This window comes from Miniopterus natalensis, chromosome 18 (assembly GCF_054644295.1).
Source record: "Miniopterus natalensis isolate mMinNat1 chromosome 18, mMinNat1.hap1, whole genome shotgun sequence".
NCBI lineage: Eukaryota > Metazoa > Chordata > Mammalia > Chiroptera > Miniopteridae > Miniopterus > Miniopterus natalensis.
In genome coordinates, this window is record NC_142098.1 from 23999526 (window position 1) to 24018559 (window position 19034).

The 19034-nt window shown below is 60.2% G+C and overlaps 1 protein-coding gene across 1 annotated transcript; it reads right to left on the reverse strand.

Moving 5' to 3' along the window:
• Positions 1-765: 765 nt before the first annotated feature.
• Positions 766-18291, reverse strand: MTSS2 (MTSS I-BAR domain containing 2). The gene is made up of 14 exons (XM_016196340.2): positions 18179-18291; positions 13376-13437; positions 13213-13286; positions 12310-12394; positions 12138-12229; positions 11981-12055; positions 10598-10755; positions 10050-10157; positions 9082-9179; positions 7197-7419; positions 4876-4950; positions 4372-4542; positions 4028-4193; positions 766-3952 (listed from the first exon to the last, which is right to left on the reverse strand). Exons 1-14 carry the CDS (start codon positions 18245-18247, stop codon positions 3189-3191), a joined length of 2220 nt encoding a protein of 739 aa, XP_016051826.2. The 5' UTR covers positions 18248-18291; the 3' UTR covers positions 766-3188.
• Between the last annotated feature and the right edge of the window lie 743 nt (positions 18292-19034).

Sequence of the window (19034 nt, forward strand, 5' to 3'; positions counted from 1 at the left end):
TTTCAGGGGGCTCCTGTGCCTGGGAAGGCTCAGCTTCCCACCCTCAGTACCTCACGAGGTCTCCCCTGGAGTGGTGGGGGCCTGAGGACACCTGGAGGTGAATAAGACAGAGCTCGTGGCCCCTCCTGGCAGTGCCCAGGCTGCGTCCCTTGCCTGAAGGGAGCAGAGGCCAGAGCTGTGCTGGGTGGGCAGGTGGGTGTAGAGGTGACAGGACTCAGCCAGGCTGGGGACAGGGCAGAGTGAAATGCAGTATCTTGCCACCGTGGGTGTTCTTCTGGTTTCTTTTTTCTATTAAACACCCACTTTATTTTGTTTTGGTTTGTGTTGCTTTGTATCTGCAAGTGTGAACCTGGAGGGGCTGGGAGTCCCGTGCCACCCCCTCCAGCCCACCCCGTGCAGTGTGAGGGAGAAGGGACCGGTTGGCTGGCGGGCCCTGGGCCTGGGCCTGAGGGTTCTGACTTGGAATGGACAGAGCCTGGCCAGGGGGCAGGAATGGTGGGCATCCCTGCCCTAGGGGGCCCACCCCCCCGGGGCCTCCTGGTCTCCCTCCCTCCCTCCATCTGGCTACCCCAAGATAGCCCCCGGCAGGGATGGAGCTGAAGGCGTAGGTCCTGGCACAAGACCCGGACACTCCTGCCCCTGCTACATGGAGCCCTGGGCCCCAAGGCGCCCAACCCCAAGGCTGGGATCCAGGTAGGAAAGGGCCGGGTGCGGGGTGCTGCAGGCAGGCGAGCAGCGGGGCAGGAAGCCAGGCGGAGGCAGGGGTGTTAATTAGAGTACAACTTTATTAATACTGGGATCTTCACAGTGCATTTGTTACTTGTAGCAGTGACTATTTAAATCAAGGGCAGGGTGGGCTGGAGGGGGAGGAGCGGAGAGGATAATTTATCCAAAAACCGACAGAAAAGAAACAAAATGGTTCAGATGGGATGGGGGGATGTGGTGGGGTGAAGGGAAGAAAAAGGGTGATGGGAACCAGGAGGGGAGCCCTGGGGTGGGGAAATAAATTAAAAGAAGGAACAAGTTAACAACAGCACCAGAAAAGTTACTTCAGTCAAAAGACTTTGAAAAGAATGTCTGTACAAAATGGAAAATAAAACAATTGTAAAGAAGTCCCCCAACCCAAGTCTGATGCGGGATGCTTGGCTCGGCTCCCGGGGATGGTCACTAAATGGATGAGAGGTGGTCAAGGGGATGAGTTATGTACAGCCCCGGGGTGGCTGGGAGGGGAAGGGGGACGAGCAAGGTGGGGGGCACACCCTCCCTGAACCTCCAAAGCCACCCCCTCCCTAGGAGGCTGGGACCCAAGGACCCAGCCACAACCCCACTGCTCCGTACCCTGCTCACGTCACACATCCTGCATCCTACTCCTGGGCGAAGCCTGACACAGCCCGGGGGGAACGGGGGGTGTAGACCCCACCCCAGGGCTGCCCAAACTGGCCACCAGCTCTCCAGCTCCTTCAGGCCCTCCTTTGCCCAGGCCCCCTCCAGGTGCCCAAACCTGGGCTCTGGGGTTGGCCGGAGCACTCAGCATGGTTGTTCTCAGACCTAGCGACTTACAGGTACCGTTCTTCATCACCCTGGGGGAGCCGGGGGCTCCATCCACTCAGGGGCACACTTGGTCCCCCAGCCCCACCTGGATCCCAGCTCCGGCACAAGAACTACCAAGACCTCCAGCTGGGAGACTCCAATCAACCCCATCCTGTCCAGACGAGGTAAAGCCTGTTCTGACCCCAGGAGGCCCCTGCCCTGTGGCCCTGCCACCCTTTGAGCCCAGCTCTCTCCTGGCCTGTGGGACCTCAGGAAGCCCTCCTCTCTGGAGGCGCACCTTTTATCTGCTTAGAGTTGGCACAACTTGGTGCATGGAGGAAAGGGCACACCCCCAGCCCACCCCACCCCTCACTGCCAGAGCTTTGGGGTGGGGGTGCATCCTGGGATGGCGTCTCCTCTGAGAACAGAGAATGAAAACCAATCTTCCTGGACTTGCCCTCAGCTAGGCCTGGCCAGAGGACACCCCACCCCCTGACAGGTTGGTAGCCCTTAATTTGGCTCCAGAGGCTGGAGAGAACTGCTGTCCCCTGGCTTTTGGGGAACCAATCAACCCTCCTCCTGCCATGGGCCCACAAAACCACTGTGGGGCCCCCTGTCCCTCAGGCACTCTCAGACACACCCTGTATCGCCTACCCTGTCCCCACACACAGCCCTTGTCCAGTCATAAAATCAACTCCCACATTCCCTCTGTTGTTCCAGCCCCACACCCAAGGGTGGCCAAAACTGTGAGCAAAATGCCATCTGAATTAGTCTTGACATGCCCAAACGAGGACTGGACATCTGAAAGTAGGTCCTTGGGGGCTGGGCCTATGACCCCAAGGCCTCTGACCCCTTCCCTACTGCCCCAACTAACCCCCAATCCCAGCCATACCTCCTAGGAAATGAGAAGCCAGGACACGGGAAGCTGCCTCAGGATCCCCAGCCTCCTCCAGGCAGGCTCCCTGTGTTTTTCCCCCGAGACTTGACTTGGGCCCTAGGCCCTTCCCCCATGGTGGGCCAGCCTCCCAAATTCACCTGCCCCCATGACCACCATCCGCTCGGCACACTCTTCAGTCAAATCCGCTACCTTAGCTGACTGGGCACCTGGGCCCCCCACAGCCGCCCTGCCTCCCTGATGGAGAGGAGCATGGGAGAGGCGGAGAAGGGGGGGGAAGGAGAAGGGCTCAGTCTGGAAAGGCCTGAGGCACCCCGACCCTGGGGAGAAGCCCGCCCTGCCGGGTTAGCCAGGCTGGGGCACTGCCCGCTCAGGCCAGGGGGCTGGCCGGCCCCTCCACCGTGGGCAGGGGAGTGGTGCAGGGCTCGCTGAGATATGGGACAGGCAGGGCCTGCAGGGAGGAAGAGGAGGGACAGAGGAGGAAAGGAGAGTATAAAACAGGCTCCTAATCCAGTTCAAGGCCTGCAGGCTCCATCGAGGCGAGGTCTGTTAAAGGAGTCACTTTCCGTTTAAATGTCGAACTCCAGGCTGGGTGTCTCTTTCCATAAAGTGGCTTTGCCTCATAGGACTTAAAAAAAAAAAAAAAAAAAAAAAGCTTGCCTGGCTCTGCTCTCTCCTGGCTGTGCCTTTGCTCTGAGCGATGGCTGCTCAACAGCCAGGCCACCTGCCTCGCGCTTGGCCAGAGGGTAGAAGGGCGGTGCCATCACAAGATGCGGGGCGCTGACCTGTCGTTGGTGACGGTCCTGCGGAGCCGCACCCCGCGCCGGATGGCCACCAGCATGTCTTCGGCTGGGGGGTCGCTGGTGGCTGCTGGGGGCGGGGTGGGTGTCTCCTTGGTGGGGGCGGCCGACAGGGCGGTGGGGAAGGGGAACTGGCCCTCGCCCAGGGCGTGGGCGCCCGCCACCAGCTCGCCGAGCTTCTCCACCAGGCTGTGCCGGTTGGCGGCCAGCTGCTGCTGCTCCTCGTCTTGAGCCCCCGGCCCAGGGTAGCTGGCAGGCTCGGGGCCCGGGCTGGCCCAGGCTGTGTTGGGCAGGCTCAGCCTCTTCGGGGAGGCCTTCACCAGGTCCGGCGCCAGGGGCGAGGCGGCCTCGTCGCTGTAGAAGACGCATTCCTCACTGCCTGCCCGCGTGGGCCCCACGTAGCTGGGGGAGTCGGGCACCGTGGGTGTCTTCACGGGGACGATGGGCGGCCGGATGGGGATGGGGCCAGCGCTGGAGAGGGCGCGGCGCACGGTGGGCTTGGTGGAGGGTGTTCTGCGGATGGTGGCCACGCCAGGGGGTGCGCCCGAGCCGGTGGCCAGCCCAGCGGTGGGCAGCCCGGCAGTGGAGGCTGGGCGCTTGGTCTGGATTAGGCGGCGGTAGTTCTGGGCGATGTTGCTGTTGCGAGGGATGGTGGATGACTTGTCGAACTCGGGTGGGCCCTCGCCGTCAGCATCCCCATTCACCGAATAGCAGTCGTAGTCGGAGCCTGGGGGCATGGGATGCAGTGGGCCAGGGCCAGGGGACTGCCGGCCCAGGAACCCGCCCCAGCCCCGGGGCCTACCTTGGGAGGGGATAGTGTCCTCTGAGCAGGAGGGCGTGGTGGTCTGTGTGCTGTAGCCGCTAGAGTACTGCAGCGAGTCCCGGCTGCTCTTCTGGTGCTCCAGGCTCAGGCCGCGTGTCAGCACCATGGCCAGATCACTGGCTGCTGGGGACACCTCCTCACCGTGCTGGGATGGTAAGACTGCAGGCTGAAGCCTTGCTCCCCAGCTTCCCCCCTCAGCCTGCACTCCAGGGAGCTCCCACCAGGGGCAGAGCGGGCACTGAGACCAAGCGCCCGGCCTCCTGGCACTGACCTGGGAGTGAAGGTGGGGCCCTGGCTGGGATGCCAAGGGAGCTGCCGCCTACCTTAGCTGCAATTGTGGCAGGGGACATGCGGGGTCGTGGAGCTTCCTCTCCACTGGGGCCCAGGGTGCCCCCGCTGGCTGTGCCTGGCTCTGTCTCTCGGAGGAGCTCCACTCTGTCCTTCCTCCGCTGGAGGGTGGAGGGCTGCTCGTGGGGGCCGGCCTTGGCCCAGTCCTGCAGGGTATGGCAGGTGGGTCAGGGGACCTTCTGCCTTGCTGTCCAGGACCGAGGGGCCCCTCGCTGTAGTTGAAGGTCAGGGTTTCTGGTCCATGTGGGGCCTCAGGCTCACAATCATGGTCAAGGACAAAGTATGGAGGGTGCTTGGACCCCTCCGTCCCGCCAGGCGTAGGGGCAGGATAGCAGATCCCAGAAGGGAAAGACATGAGTGTGTGGGGAGTGGCTGCAGTGGTGCCCAGGGGGCTTTTTTTTCGGGGATCAGGCTGTGTGAACCACCTCTGGGTGGACCTGGGCCCTCCCTGAGTCCAGCTGCGGGTGGGGAGCACTGACCGAGGTGGGGGAGCTGCACTCGCTAACGGACTGGCAGGTTTCCGAGGCCTCAGAGGATGCAGAGCTGGAGGACTTCTGCCATGCAGAGGCAGGCGGGCAGGTGGACAGGGCAGGGAGGCCGGGGGGAGAGGAGAGAACAGACCTGGTCACAAGGTCGGCATGCAGCGGAAGGTCTGATAACAGCACCCACCCCGCGCCCCCCCAACCAGGGCCATGGCCGAGAGCGTCTGCAGCAGAACACAGCATCCAGAGTGCACACCACCAGCTCTGACCTACCCTATAGCCCAGCCCAAGAACCACACATTTTGAGAATGAATGACAGGGCTTGCAGCTGATGGCCTGGATGTGGTGGGCAAGGGAAAGAGAGATACAAAGGATGGCAGAGAGTGTCTGGCTTGAGCAGCTGTGTTGACAGTGTCACTGTTTTCTGAGAAGAGCAGGCCTGGGGGAGGTGTGAGGTCCAGGGTTCCCCCGACTCCTGTTAAGCTGAGCTGCCTATTAGGTATTGACACATGGATGTGACGTAGGTAGCTGTATTTACAAGTCTGGGGTTTGGGGAGAAGTCAGGGTTGGAGTCAGCAGCCGTAAGACAGAGTGAGGTCACCTGGAAGCGAGGTAGTTAGAGAAAGGGTTCAAGGCCCTCAGCCAGGCCAATTCAGTTAGAAAGAGGAAGGTCCAGCACAGGAGAGTGACAAGGAGCTGCTGGTAAAGGGGAGGGAACCACAGTAGGTGACATCGCAGAGATCGGTGGAAGAACCTGACGTGCAAAGGAGGGTCAGCTATGCTGTGGCCGCTGGGGGCCAGCAGATGAGGGCAGAGGGGCATCGTGGAGACCTTGAGAACTGTTTCAGGAGAATGGTGGGAGTAGAAGTCTGTCTGGGAGGCCCCCCAATACAAAACAACGAAAATTAAGAAAAAAAAAAAGCAAGGGCAGAAACAGGACCCGAGGCTCCCCAGAGCAGATGCTGGCTTCACTAGAGTGGTCTGGAGATTAGGCAAGCGGCGCGGAGGGGGGCTCACTCTGGATGACCCAAATCAGGTCAGGCAACTGGAAAGGGGATCGATCAGTAGCACCCCCCAGCCCAAATCCTGTCAAATTCTCCAAATCATCCTTGAGTTATACCCCTGAATTTTTTTTACATTTTATGATGAACAAAGACCACCAAAGGAAAGGAAAAAGCACCAGAGAGTGAGGATTCAGAGGAAAGGAATAAATTTTAAAAATCGATGGAAAAAAGTATGTGGAGCCCGGCCGGAGAGGCTCAGGTGATCGAGTGTCATCCTGTGCACTGAAAGGTCGCTGGTTCGATTCCCCGTCAGGACGCATGCCTAGGTTGCAGTTCCCTTCCGAGGTGGGGAGGGCACAGAAGGCAACCGATCAATGTTTCTCTCCCCCTTCTTCTCTCTAAGCATGTGCTCAGGTGACGAGTAAAAAAAAAAGTATGTAGAAAACTCAATGGAAAAATTCAACACTTAGTCATGAAAAAAACCAAACCAAACCAACGACTACTTAAACTAGGAATAGAAAGGACCTTCTTTAATCCGCTAAAGACTAGCCATAAAAAACATCGGTAGGCTGAAGCATCCTCCGGGTACACCAACGCTGTGGGTTTGATCCCTGGTCAGGGCACATACAAGAAGCAACCACTGAATGTGTAAGTGGAACGACAAATTGATGTTTCTGTCTCTCCCTCCACTCTCTAAAATCAATAATATACAAAAAAAATTGATACTTTTCTCTCTAAGGTTGGGAGTGAATGGTAAATGCGGTAGAGATGGGCAGTGTAGATAACTCTTTTTGAGAAGTTTTGCTGTGAAGGAGACTCCATGGCTGGAGGTGAATGGGGGGGCAGGGGGAGAAAGGGAGGCCTTTAAGATGATAATGGAGCTTGCACTAGGAGAGTGTCAGTGCCATGGGGACATCCTTGGGCAAGAGAGCAGAATGTGAATGCTGCGCCCAAATGGAAGCCCAGTCATAATGGTCACTCCCGTTCCCCTGCAGATGCCCTGGGCATGTGGCCCACTGCCCACTTGCAGCTCCTATGGCCAGAAGAAGGGAGTAGGCAAGGAATTGAGACACAGGAAGGAAGTGGGGCCACAAAAGTCTCCTGTTGACACTGCTGTGGCAGTGTGGCTGCTCCAAGACCTTCCCTATCTCTCCTTAGCCTTGAGGCAGTGAACTCAGCTTGATTCCCAATGTGGTCGCCCTGGGGACCTGTAGGCCAGTGTCAACAGCTATAGGTGGCCCCACACACAAACAGCCTGAGGCTGGCATGAGGCCACTGCACCCCATCCCGATGGTCCTGCAGATACCCCCTCACCTGGCTGGTGATGTCTGAAGGCATGGGCGAGGGAGGCTTGGAGTAGGTGGCATCCTGGGAGATGAAGCCAGAGTCGTGGGACGAGATGCTGGAGAGGCGGGTGGTGGCGGTGGCCGGCTGTGCCAGGCTACGGTAGCGACAGGTGGAACTGGGTGAGTATGTTTGGGCACCCCCAGGCCACGGGGCTCCGCCACCCTTGGCACTGCCACTGCTGCTGGGGGCACTGGGGGAGTGAATGGGGACAGCAGCCAGACAGGGAGACACAGGGGTGTGTGTGGAAGGGAAGGTGACAGACGAGGGTGGGGGAGACAGGTGAGGGGCAAAGGAAGGAAAAGACAATGTTAGACTACAAGGTCCTGAAAACCAGGTGCCACAGAGGAGCTGGGTTCTTGGACCGGGGGACAGGGTTGAGCCTGGGCAGGGGATAGCCCCTGCTCCTGGAGCACGCCAGTGCCCTGGGAGCCGCTGTCAGGGCACTCCAGGGCAAGGCAGTCTTGCTGCCTCCCATTCTACCATTAGAATAGTAGACCTTAGGTTAACAATAAGGAAACTGAGTCACCAGGTGTCAGTTTCTGGTTACGCTAGAACCAGACACAAGTCTGATTATTTCTAGACTGTCTTCTGAAAGTCTGACGTCAGCCATCAAATCCTAATTGAATGTCTAGTGTGTGGTGATGGTCTGCGTGGGTCCTGGACCCACCACTGCCTCATCCCCTCCACCCCCTTGAGGGTGTCCAGCCCTGTAGCTCACATCCTCTGTGCCACCATTTCACTCTTGGGTGATGAAGGCTGCCTGAGTGTGACCCTGAAGTCCCCCAGCCCCATCCTGGTCATGGGTGTCCCCTGCAATCACCACTCCCTCCTGTCAAACTACCACCTGGGGTCCAGGAGACTGGGCCCTCCTCTCCTTGCAGGAGTAGCTGTTGTGCCCGGCTTACCTCCATGCTCTGGGTATCCAGCCAGAGGTGGTGCTGGGAAGGGGTGCCAGGCACAGAGGGGACTCCCCTACGAGTAACTTGCTCTGTGTTCACTGCCTTCCCACCCAAGGAGCCTTGATCCTTAAGTATCTTCTCCAAATCCTGCCCTGGTGCCAGCTCAGGAAGTACCCCTGGCCCTGAGGCTGCCTGGTTGGGCCTGTGGCAGCTGCGCAGGCACCAGCTCTCAGGAACCAGCCAGCTGGAATGTCTGTAAGCATGTGGCTTCAGCACATGCTCCCAGAAGCTTTCACGCCTCTCCCTAATCTTAGGTTCTTACGATTCCCCTAGACTGTGCTGGGCCTGGCAGAACCCAATGGCTAAATGCTGGGATTGTGTGTCTTGGATCTCAGTTCCCTCTTCTAAGAAACAGAGACAACCCTGTACCCAATACAGTGGTGTTAAGACTCAGTGAAGAAAATGCATGAAGTTGCCAGGCTGGCTGTGGCTCAGCGGTTGAGCGTCAACCCAGGATTCAGGTGATTGGGGTTCGATTCCCAGTCAGGGCACATGCCCGGGTTGCGGGCTCGGGGGCCTGCAGGAGGCAGCCGATCAATGACTCTCTCATCATTGATATTTCTATCTGTCTATCCCTCTCCTTTCCTCTCTGTGAAATCAATAGATATATTTAAAAAAAAAAATGCATGAAGCACTGAGCATGGCACCTGGCACATGGTTGTTGCTCCATAAACAAAGTTGCTCCTGCACAAATCCCTCCTGCTAATATATGCCAGCCTAGCAGCAGTCTTGTGCTGAGGGTGGATTTTTCCCCTATGCTTGCAAATTCCTCGATGATGCAGAAACTGCGTGAATTGTGGGGCCCTGAAGCAACTCTTGATGCAGTTTTTGTGGGAGCTTCCCCACAAAAACTCAGGATATCCCTGTGCCTCCCCCTCCAGTCCTCCACTGACCTGCACATACTGGACTTCCGGGAGCTGGAGCTGCTGGGTGACGAGGGTGGGGTCTGGTAGGACCAGCTGTAGTCTGAGCCCTTCAGGTCTTTGATCACCTGGACAGGGATATGAATGGAGGTCACTGGAGGCAGCTCTGCCCTGCAGAGCCTATCTTTTCCTGGGGTCCCCCAGAGGGCTGGCAGGCCCAGGGCCCTCCCACTCTCTTCCCAATTGAGAACCAGGCCCCAGCAGCAGACCCCCAGGAGTTTGTAGGCCTCCCCTCACCTCCCAGCCTTTTCCTATTAAAAGCTCATTACTTAGGGGCAGGGAGCAGGGCTGCCAGAGGGCTCCGGGAGATGCCTGGGGAGATTCCGCCTGCTTCTCAGGGGCCACTCTCTCAGTTCACACACGGAGTCAATTCTGAGCCCAGCCCAGGCTAGGCTGGGGAAATGGGAGAAGCAGGTGCTCGTGACCATGAAGGACACCATGGGGTTCAACTCCTGGCTCTGCTGTGCCCCTTGGGTAAGTTCTAGGCCTCTCTGAGCCTCTGTTTTTCCCTGTGAAATGCAGCCAATCATTCCTGCCTTAGAGGGCCACTGGGGTGATTCAATGAGGTGACCTGTGGAAAATGCTCAGCAGAGTGCTGGGCACACATACGTGCCTAGTAAGAGCCATAAGGCTGTCCCGCGTGATTGACCCTGATACAGGGGGAGCGTGGTAGTGGGGTGAGGTGGGCAGGCTCAGGGCCAAGACCCATGAATCTGGGACTCTGTCCATCTGCTCTCAGTCTGAGGCCCCTGTTGGGATTTGGGACACATTACCCTTCACTGGGCAGGTGCCCCTGGATGCCCCACAGTGGGTCAGGATATGTCTAGTCCTTTGTCCTCAGCAGCTGTCTCCCCCAAATGCTGTCCCCTTTTCTCCTCTACTGTCCCCAACCAAGGGGCAGGCCATCCCCTCCTGTCCATCCCCAGGGCTGGCATTACCTGCTCACTGGCGGGAGGCAGCTTGTGGGGCTCTGCAGTGAGCACCACCAGGTCGTCGATGATGCCCTGCAGGTGGGTGATCTCTCCCAGCATGGTCAGCTCACCGTTCTGAGGAAGCAGCAAGTCAGAGCTGCGGGCCCTGCCCCTGCCTGCCCACCCCGGAGGAACAGGCCTCACTTGGCCTCTCCTCTCACCCCTTCCCCATAGCCAGTGCTGCTGGGGCTGCTGGAGGCTGGGCCTGCACAACTAGGGGCTGGCATGACCGTCTGTCCAGACTACATCAGTGGAGCTGAGACAGGTCTTTGGGTGGGAGCAGTCAGCACTGAATGCACCCAGCTGGGGATCACTGAGAGTGGCCTTTCTCCAAGGTCAAGGGGTCAACCCTGGGCCTGGCCCAGCCTGCTGGGACCAAGTCACTAAAAAGAACTCATGCCCAGCAGTTCCCAAATTCTGACTCTTGAGATGTGGTCACGGTAGCACCGCGAAGGGATGCTCAACTAGTCCAAATGGGGATGCTTTGAATGCCACTCTGTCCCCAAGGGACCCACCACCACAGGCTGCAGGAAGGTGATGAAGGTGCAGAAGCGGCTGCGCTCCTCGATCAGCGCCCGGCGCACCGCCTGCTTCTCCGTCTCCTCCAGCAGCAGATACATGTCGTTGACATCCTGCAGGGCGCTGTCCAGCTGGGGCTGCAGGTCTCCTTTCCCTGGAGGGGTTGGGAGGAGAGGCCGCGCTGGGGACCCTGGACCGGCTCGCTGCAATCGTGGGTCAGGCCCTGTGGTGGTGTTCCTGGCTGTGGGGCTGGGTACTGCCATGGGGGCCAGGGCACTGGGCAGGGCAGTCAGGACTCCAGGGCTTGTAGAGGGGCTGGTCCCCAGAGCAGGCAAAGAGGACAGACACATACACAGGAAAGACACCAAAGCTACAAAACCACCCAGGATCTGGGGTGGGCAGAGTCCTAGGCTTGGAACAGCTGTGCTTAGGGGAGCCCAGAGAAGACCTCCGCACCCCAGGACACTCTCACTGCCCCTGGGATGGCACCCTGTCGCCTCCTAGAATACAGGGAGGTGGGGTGGAAACAGGGCAAAGTAGAGCATGGGGCTCAGTGTCCGGGCCCTGGTCAGGAGAGCTGGGGCTGGACCCTGGGAGCAGGGGTGGCGTTGTCTCCATGTGGGTCCCCATTCAGCTCAGGCAGCAATGCACAAGGACAGCAACAGCAACACCAAGAAGCAGCGAGAGACAGAGAGAGGTGAGAAGAGGGTGTAGAGGAGCGAGTGGAGGGACAGGAAGTGGGGGGGTAACACACAGGAGCTCTGGGTGGCAGGGGCAGGGCAGCCAAGGCCTGTGCCCCCAACCCAGGCTGGTTCAACCCCTCTTGACCTGGCAGACTGACCCCACAGTGGCCCCGGGCTCATCCCTGGCCAGAGGCCACGGGGCCCCCAGGCCTGGGGAACTGTGCCCCAGGCCCCTCCCTCACTAGGCTGACCGCCTCTCTTGCTCCTTCTTGGCTTGGAGAAGCTCCTTCCAATGGCCCTGAGCTGGGGGAGACAGACAAACGCGACAAGGACGGGAGGAGCAGCTGCAGAGACGGACATTTGACTTACCAAGTAGCTCTACAGGAAGGATGTGGGAGGAAAAGAGGAGAGACAGAGAAAGAATGTGTGAAAGCCGGATGGACAGAGCCACTCCTGGGGTGGGGATGGGGCACCTGAGCCTGTGGAGCCTCCTGCCACCTCCTGTGAGGGGAGGTCTGGGGCCAGGTCTGGGGTATAGGGAGGCTCCTTCTGTCCCACCCAACAGGTTGGAGGGTCCTGTGCCCAGGATAGAGCCCCTCTGGCCAGGATGATGCCCTAGAGTGTCCCAGAGGGCGGTGGGGTGGATGGAGTGGGGCCCCGTGGGGCTGTGCCTGGAAGGGCAGCTCTGGGCTCTACCTTTGCGCGCTTTCTTCTGCAGCTTCAGCGTGTCTGAGGACTTCTTCTTGATCTCGTGCCGGGCTCGTTTGTACTCTGTGCAGGTGATGAGAGAGGAGAGCTATGCCAGGGTCTCCGGGGTGCTGGAGTGGGAACCCAGGCCAAGCCCTAGCCTCACCTTTCGCATGGTCCTTGTCCAACTGGTTGACTGACTTCTTCCAGTCCTCGATGCGCTCCTGCAGCGGGTTAATGAGGCTCTCCAGCAGGGCGCTGTGGACATGGGTATGCAGGTGAGGGCCAGGAAGGGTGCCTCCCTGCGACAACCCTGCCCGCCCGCGGTGCCCACTCACTTGGTGAACTGCCGCAGCTTGGTCTCGATGCTGCGGTGGCGCATGCACATGCGCGTGAGTGCTGAGCCGATGTCCCTTGTGGCCCCTGGCAAGGCAAGTGCTTGGCATGGGAAGGGGCCCCCCCGCTGGGGCCTCTGCACTCCCGGCCTCGGCCAGTAGGGGGCGTGCTGGCCTGCAAAGGCCGGCCCCAGCCGGTGCTCGGTCCGGCATCCCGCAATCCTGCCAGCCCCAAAAGGGAATTTGGTCATTCCCCAACAGTTATAGAGCCCTCCACTGTGCAGGACCACGCTGGCCGTGCCAGCCTCCTGCAGTTGCGGGTGCTTTGGTGGTCAGATCAGGAGCCCTTCACTCAGCGGGGAGAGGCCAGAACCAAAGACCGGCCAAAGAGCCAGCCCAAATCCCTTCCCCGCTACCAGGAACCCCCTCCAGGTATGCCCAGAGGCAGGCGTGATAGTGCTAGCACGCACCCATGGCCTTGGTTCTCATCACCTGAAGGAACAGAGGCCCGAGGTCCCTGCTACTCAGACCAGAGAGCAAAGGGGATGCCAGGGCCAATAGGGAAGGCTCACCTGCCCCTGGGTGCTCTCAGAAGGGCAGATGAAGTGGGTGAGAAGCATACTCAGACTCACTGTACAGAAGGGTGAACAACTGTGGCTGAGGGGTTAAAAGAGCACCCCATAGCAAGAATGTAAACCCCCTATAAGATCCCTGTCACTGTTCACCCACTCCTGCTTGCATGCCTCTAGTGACAAGAGGCTCACTCTCTCAACAACCAGCCCAGTCCATTAGTGAGCCAATTTCAAGATTCCAACTCTGAGCCCAGTGTCCTCTCCCTGGCTCATACTTCCCGCCTCCAAGCCTAACCTGGGGCCTCCCCAGCCTCCAGCCGTTCCCCCTCCCCACCTCGGGTGTTGGTGGCCATATCGGCCACTTTCTGGAAGGCGTCCAAGAAGGCCACAGCAGCCAGCACAGTGGTCCTGGGGAGATGGACAGTGGGATGGTCTGTGGTGAGGTGTCCTCACCTCCCTCGTCCCCTGCCCAGCTGGGGCACCCTCAGCAGCCTCACCTCAGCTGGGAATGCAGCTTCGTGGCCTTGGAGTTGAAGTCCTCCCAGATGGGGTAGGAGCTCTGCCGAGGAGATGGGAGAGGAAGTGAGACTCCAAGGGGCTGCAGGGCTCCACTGGGCTGGGCTCCCCACATGCCTCTGTTAAGACTGGGCAGTTTCTGAGAGTGGCCCTGTTCCCAGGGTGAGGGAGGCTCCAGGGCCCTCTGGGGGGGACAGAGGCCCAAGGACAGATCCAAGGAGGAAATCCTGGCCCTGGGAACAGATGCCTTTGCTCATCTCTCCTCCCTGATATTCAGGAAGTTCGGCCTCCTGTCTATAGTCACATCCTCCCTCAAGGGAGATGAAAACAGTAAGTGGCAGGTCCTGTGTCCTGGGGGCTTCCCAGGGCTCTGGCAGGGGGTTTGGGCTGAGTCACATGAGGGACACCATGTTCCCCCAGACACGGCCCAAGATGCCCCACACGGCATGGGGGCAGAGGCACTCCAGGTCTAAACTGGGGCCTCCGAGGGCCCCCACTCTGTGCCCTGGAAGCTGCTGTCAGGCCATCCATCCATCCATCCATCCATCCATCCATGGCCAGCAGCAGTGGCTCCCAGGCCTGGGGAGGGTGTGACTGCTGCAGGGCCTGGACAGTCTGCCCGGGACAGCCAGGCCCTGGGCTGAATGGGGCCTTGTGCAGCCAACAGAGCCACCTTTCTCCACCCCTGGCTCCCCTCCCCTCCTGGGGACACAGTGTTGCCTTTATCCCAGCCTGGCCCAAAGCTCTGAGTTGGGAGGGGGTTTCCCAGTAGGGAGGCCGGGCTCCTGGCGACTGAGTTGTCCAGTCTAATCAAGGGGCTTTTCCGGCTAATGTGCCTTCCCATGGCTGCTGGGTCTGGAGAAACCTCAGCCTTGGCCCAAGGGCCCTGTGGAGGCCTCAACCCTTAAAGGGGAGCCCTGGGCCAGCAAAGCCCCAGACCCAAGAGGTTTCCAATCTTCCCTTCCATGTGGGATGGGGTGCTGGGCTAAACCCAAGGAAAAAAGAAAGGGGGAGACTCCTGCCCCCCATGTCTCAGAGGGAGGCCCACTGGGCTGGAACCTCAGGGGCAGCTTTGAGATGGCCTCTTCAGCTGAGGACAGCCTGCAGGGGTGGAAAGGAGACAGGGCAGCTTCTGGGAGCTCCCAAAACTCCCTTCCCTCCCAGACCAGCCCAACCAGTGCCCAGGGAAAGCAAATATTTGAGAAGTTCACACAGGCTGGAACTGGAGGGGGAGGCTGTGGGTGGGCTGTCTCCATGTGGGCACAGCTCAGGGGAAAGGGGCCAGGGAGGTCATCCCTGGCAGGCCCGAGGAGCTGACCTTCACCTTGGCGCCCCCAGGGGTCTTCTGAAAGGTGGCACCCTCCTACCACCTCAACCCCTCCAGCCCCAAACGAGACCTCCAAGGAGGAAAGATGACACAACACAGAGGTCCTGGTCCATAGGAAACCTTCTCAGGCCCCGCAGCAGCCTCTGGGCAGTTTGAGAGAGCAAGGGACTAAGGGAAATTGGGCAGAGAAAAGTCCATGCTCCCTACAGGGCTGAGGCCCATCTTGACAGCTTGGCCCAGCCAGACTTACTCCATCTCACATCGTCACAGACTCGCTCTTGTGTGCAGAGGGGACAGGATGGGGCGTGGGGAGGCCAGGCCCAGTTCCTCCTCAGCAGATGGACCGACGACTCCACCCCTAACTGGTAATTCATGAAGGACCCCAAAGATGAGGATCTGAGGGGCTGGAGCAGTCAGTGTCCCAGGAGAGTGTCCTCAGTCTTCCCCTGGGCCCGCACCTTGGCTCTCAGGCTCTAAGACCCTGGCTTGTTCTCACTAGTGACAGTGACTGCTACTGGTGATCAAGAGCTTGCGGTGTGCTGAGCCCTGTCACTGTGTGATCACATCGAATCCTTCCAACAGCCCTGTGAAATGAATACTTATCACCCCCATTCTGGAGATGAGGAGGCTTGGAGAGATTAAGGTTAGACTTGCCCAAGGCTGCCGAGTGGCAGAGGCAGGATCTGATCCTGTCTGAAGGGTCACCGCAGTCAGGGCACAGGCTGCTGGGCGATGAGTATCTGGGCATCAGGGTGGGGAGATGGCAGGGACTATAGGGATGGGACAAACACCCAGCTCTGCCCCCAGCACAGTGGGCTTGGGCTACTCTGCAGGGGGGAGGGGACGTGCTTGCCACCAGAGGTGTCCAAGTAGAAGGGGGTAAGACCAATGAGGAAGCTCCTGAGGCCCCTGGCCCTCAGACACTCTGGGTGGTGGTCATGGTTCTAACTGGCTGTACAGGTGACTGACCTGGGCTATAATCACAGAGAGGGCTTCCCAGGTGACCCCTCTCTGAGCATCAGTCTCACCTGTAAGATCAGGAGGGGAACTATACCTCCTTCACGGGGTCAGTGTAGACTTGAGGCACTGCCTGGAAAGCACTTAGCACTGTGCCAGCACCTAGGAAAGGTTCAGTTAATGCTGTCTGGCTAACAGGAACAAGGGATCCCTGCCTCCCTGCCAGGAGCCCAGCAAGGGTCTCTGTGTCTGGGTGACACTCACTGCTCTTGAGAGGGTAGGCAAAATTTATGACCATGTTTTCTGGATGGGTCAGTGCTGGGTGGAGGACCCATTCACTCTGCTGAAGGTGCTGCCTGGGCAGGTGGGGACTGAGGCAGAGCCCAGGTGCTGAGCCAAGTCCTGTCATTTTGGGCAAGTCCCCCCCCTCCCCCGGGCTTCAGTGGGCAGCCTGGCACCCAGTGGGCATCTGAGCTGAGTTCAGTGAGGCACAGCAAACAGGGAAAGCTCCCTCCCCATCCCTGAATGGGTACCTTCCTCCACTATTCAGGCTTCAGGTATAGTTCAGCCCTTCCCTCCAACTCTCAAGCCAGGGTCTGGGCCTTCAGAAGGGCCAGGGTGGGCTGCTGTGGGGCCTGTGGACACACTGTGGAGAAGCCTCACGGGGCAAGCTCTATCTCTTGACATGGCCACCCTCTGTGGAAGAGCCAGAAACTGTCCCCTAAAGCCAGGTGATGGGCCTCCAGGTGGCCCAGTCCCCTGCTCTGTCCCTGGCCAGAACATATGCATGTGTCACAGGTAGAGGAATATCTGTACTTGGCACCATCCCAGGTGAAACCTCTCCCATTTTGCCTCCACATGTCAGAAAATCCTGCCTGAATCTCTTGCTATAATCTGGGCTGTTTGCTTCTATCATCCCAAAGTTCCTTGCAAATACACTGGAGAGGGAGGGAGGCAGTCCTACCCCTCTTCTCTGAGAAAAGCTGCTGCTCTCTGCAGTGTTTTTGGAGAGGCTGCCAGGAGGAGGAGGGTGCTGGCTCTGGGAGTGGCTGGGGGAGGGTGGTCTGGGCTGCCCGGGCTGTGATGTCCACAGGGCAGGAGGAGCTGCTGAGGCCAGAGAGAGGCCAGCACTTCTCTGGGCTAGCAGAAGGGCCCAGAGGCAGATTTGCAAGGGATGAAGGTCTTAGGGGAAGAATCCCATATCAGAGTGGGGGGCACCTACATACTGCTTACCTGTAGTCCCAGGCCAGGGGGCTTCAGGCCTGTTCTGGTATCTGGCAGCTGCCCCTGGGGCTGCTCCCTGGCAGCACCAGGATCCCCTGGCATGCCTGTAATCTGCGACCCCCTGAAGGGCCTGCCTGAGTACTGTGGGGCAGGTTGCACCTTGGTGAATGGTGTTTCCTCCTGGGCCTATGATGTCACTGTGGGATTGTGTGTGCACTTGGAAGTGTGACAAGCTGGAAAGGTGGGTACCCTCGGAGTTCCCGTGAGGAACCCAGTTCTCTTCCTTTCTCTTTCCTCACCCCAAAAGAGGAGGGTAGGAATGCAGGTTCCTGACCCCATCCTGTCACTGGAGCTGGACTTCCTCTTTGCCTCAACCTGAGCCAGCCCTGCCAAACCCTGGCATCTTTGGGGAAGGAAGCCCCTGGTCTCCTAGATCAACAAAGAGGGGTGAGGTCAGCGACTGTCTAACAGTCTCCTAAATGACCTTGAGCCAATCCCAGGCCTCAGTTTCCCCACCTGGTGAGTCAGTGGTGGGCCAGGAATGGGTGCTCCAGATTGACCTTGGGCAGTCACGGGGAGGGGCTGAAGCTGAGGCCTGGGGTGGAAGTAGGGTAGGGAAGGCCCTCCCTTGGGGTTGCTCTACCAAGCCCAACCTTCTCCGCTCCTCCTCTCAAGGTAAGGACGGAGGCCTTGGGATGCAAGGACACTCAGCCCGGAGACCCGGACTCCTAGAGCTTCTTGGGGCTTGTTGTGAGGGGCCGGTCGGGGGTGGCAGTCACAGGGTTCAGCGCAGTGGCCAAGGCCGGTGGGGAAGGAGTTAACGGTTCTCTGCTTAATTATTTTCCCCTGCTTTGGTGGTGACAGCATCGTCTGGGCTCCAAGGCCAGCCTTAGGAGTATAAGGGGGCCGTGGCGGTGGTAGGGGGCGGACCCCGGACCTGGTAAAGGTCCACAGCGTCGCCCCAGGAGCCAAACACCATTCATGGTGTAAAGGTCTAGGGCGCAGGGAGCCCGGGTGTGCACAGGCTCCGCTCGCTAACCCACGGGGGCGCTGCGATCCGAGCGACCTCGAGCATCGGCCCCGGGGGCCACACGGACACCCCGACACACGAGCACCCACACCCCCAGACAGGCGCCGGGGGACCCTGGCGCGCAGCAGACGCAGTTCGGCCACGCTCACACAAGGACAAACAGACCCTGCGGCGCACAGACCCAGCGGGGCACGGCTGCCCGCCCCACGCGCCCCCAAGGGAACCCGCACTCGCGCGCCCCGTTACCTTCATGTCGTTGACAATGGCCTGGAAGAGCCCGCCCAGGGCGCCGCACTCCTTCTCCGCCGTCTCCATGCTCGGGCCGGGCGGCGGCGGGGCGCAGGCGGGGCGCGGGGAGCCGGCCGGGGGAGCGGGGCCGCGGCGGGCGCTTGCTCCAGGGCCCGCCGGGCCTGCCGCCTCGGGGCCGCTCTTAGCGGCCGGCCGCGCCGCGCTCCGGGGTCGCGGGCCGCCGCGGGGCGGCGCAGGCCATGTCGCGGCGGGGCTGGCGGCGGCGCGGGGGGCGCGGCGCGGGCGGCTGGCGGCGCAGCCTCGGCGCGGGGACTGAGGCAGCGGTAACCGGAGCCGCCGCGGCGCGGGCGTCACGTGGGCACGGCGAGGGGAACGGGGGGGAGGGTCGCGGCGGGAGGGGCTGTGGGAACCGCCGGGCGGGCGCAGGCCCATTCGCCGCCAGGCACCGCGGCTTTGAAATCCGAGCCCAGCGCGGCCAGACTGGTCGGACGAGCGGGGCCGGCGGCGCGGGCGCCAACGCGGGTTGGGGGTGGCGCTGGGGCGGGGCCTGCCGGCCACCCCGAGGGGGTGGGACCGCCCCCGAGTAGGAGCTCACCACTGCCTTTCAGCTTTGGTCCCCGGCCGGGGGCTTCCCGCGCTTCCAGCAGACCCTCCGAGGGCTGGGGTCCCCTGGGAGCCTCCCCTAGGACGCCCACACCCCACACATAAGGGGCACAAGGTGTCCCGAGCGCCGCCCGCCTAGGGGCGTTTCACCCCAGGCACAGATGAGTTCGGACCCTCCTCCAGAAGTTCTCTGGGTCCTTTTCCAAGCGGCTCCGATTCCACCCTAATTGGGCGCCTGACTTTTGGGGTA

Excerpts from the sequence above, each read along its gene's own strand:
- MTSS2 (XM_016196340.2), bottom strand. The coding sequence starts at position 18,247 with ATGGAGACGGCGGAGAAGGAGTGCGGCGCCCTGGGCGGGCTCTTCCAG. Across the intron at positions 13,287-13,375 it reads AAGCTGCATTCCCAGCTGAG|GACCACTGTGCTGGCTGCTG; the intron begins GTGAGGCTGCTG and ends CCATCTCCCCAG. Across the intron at positions 3,953-4,027 it reads GGACACTATCCCCTCCCAAG|GCTCCGACTACGACTGCTAT; the intron begins GTAGGCCCCGGG and ends CCATGCCCCCAG.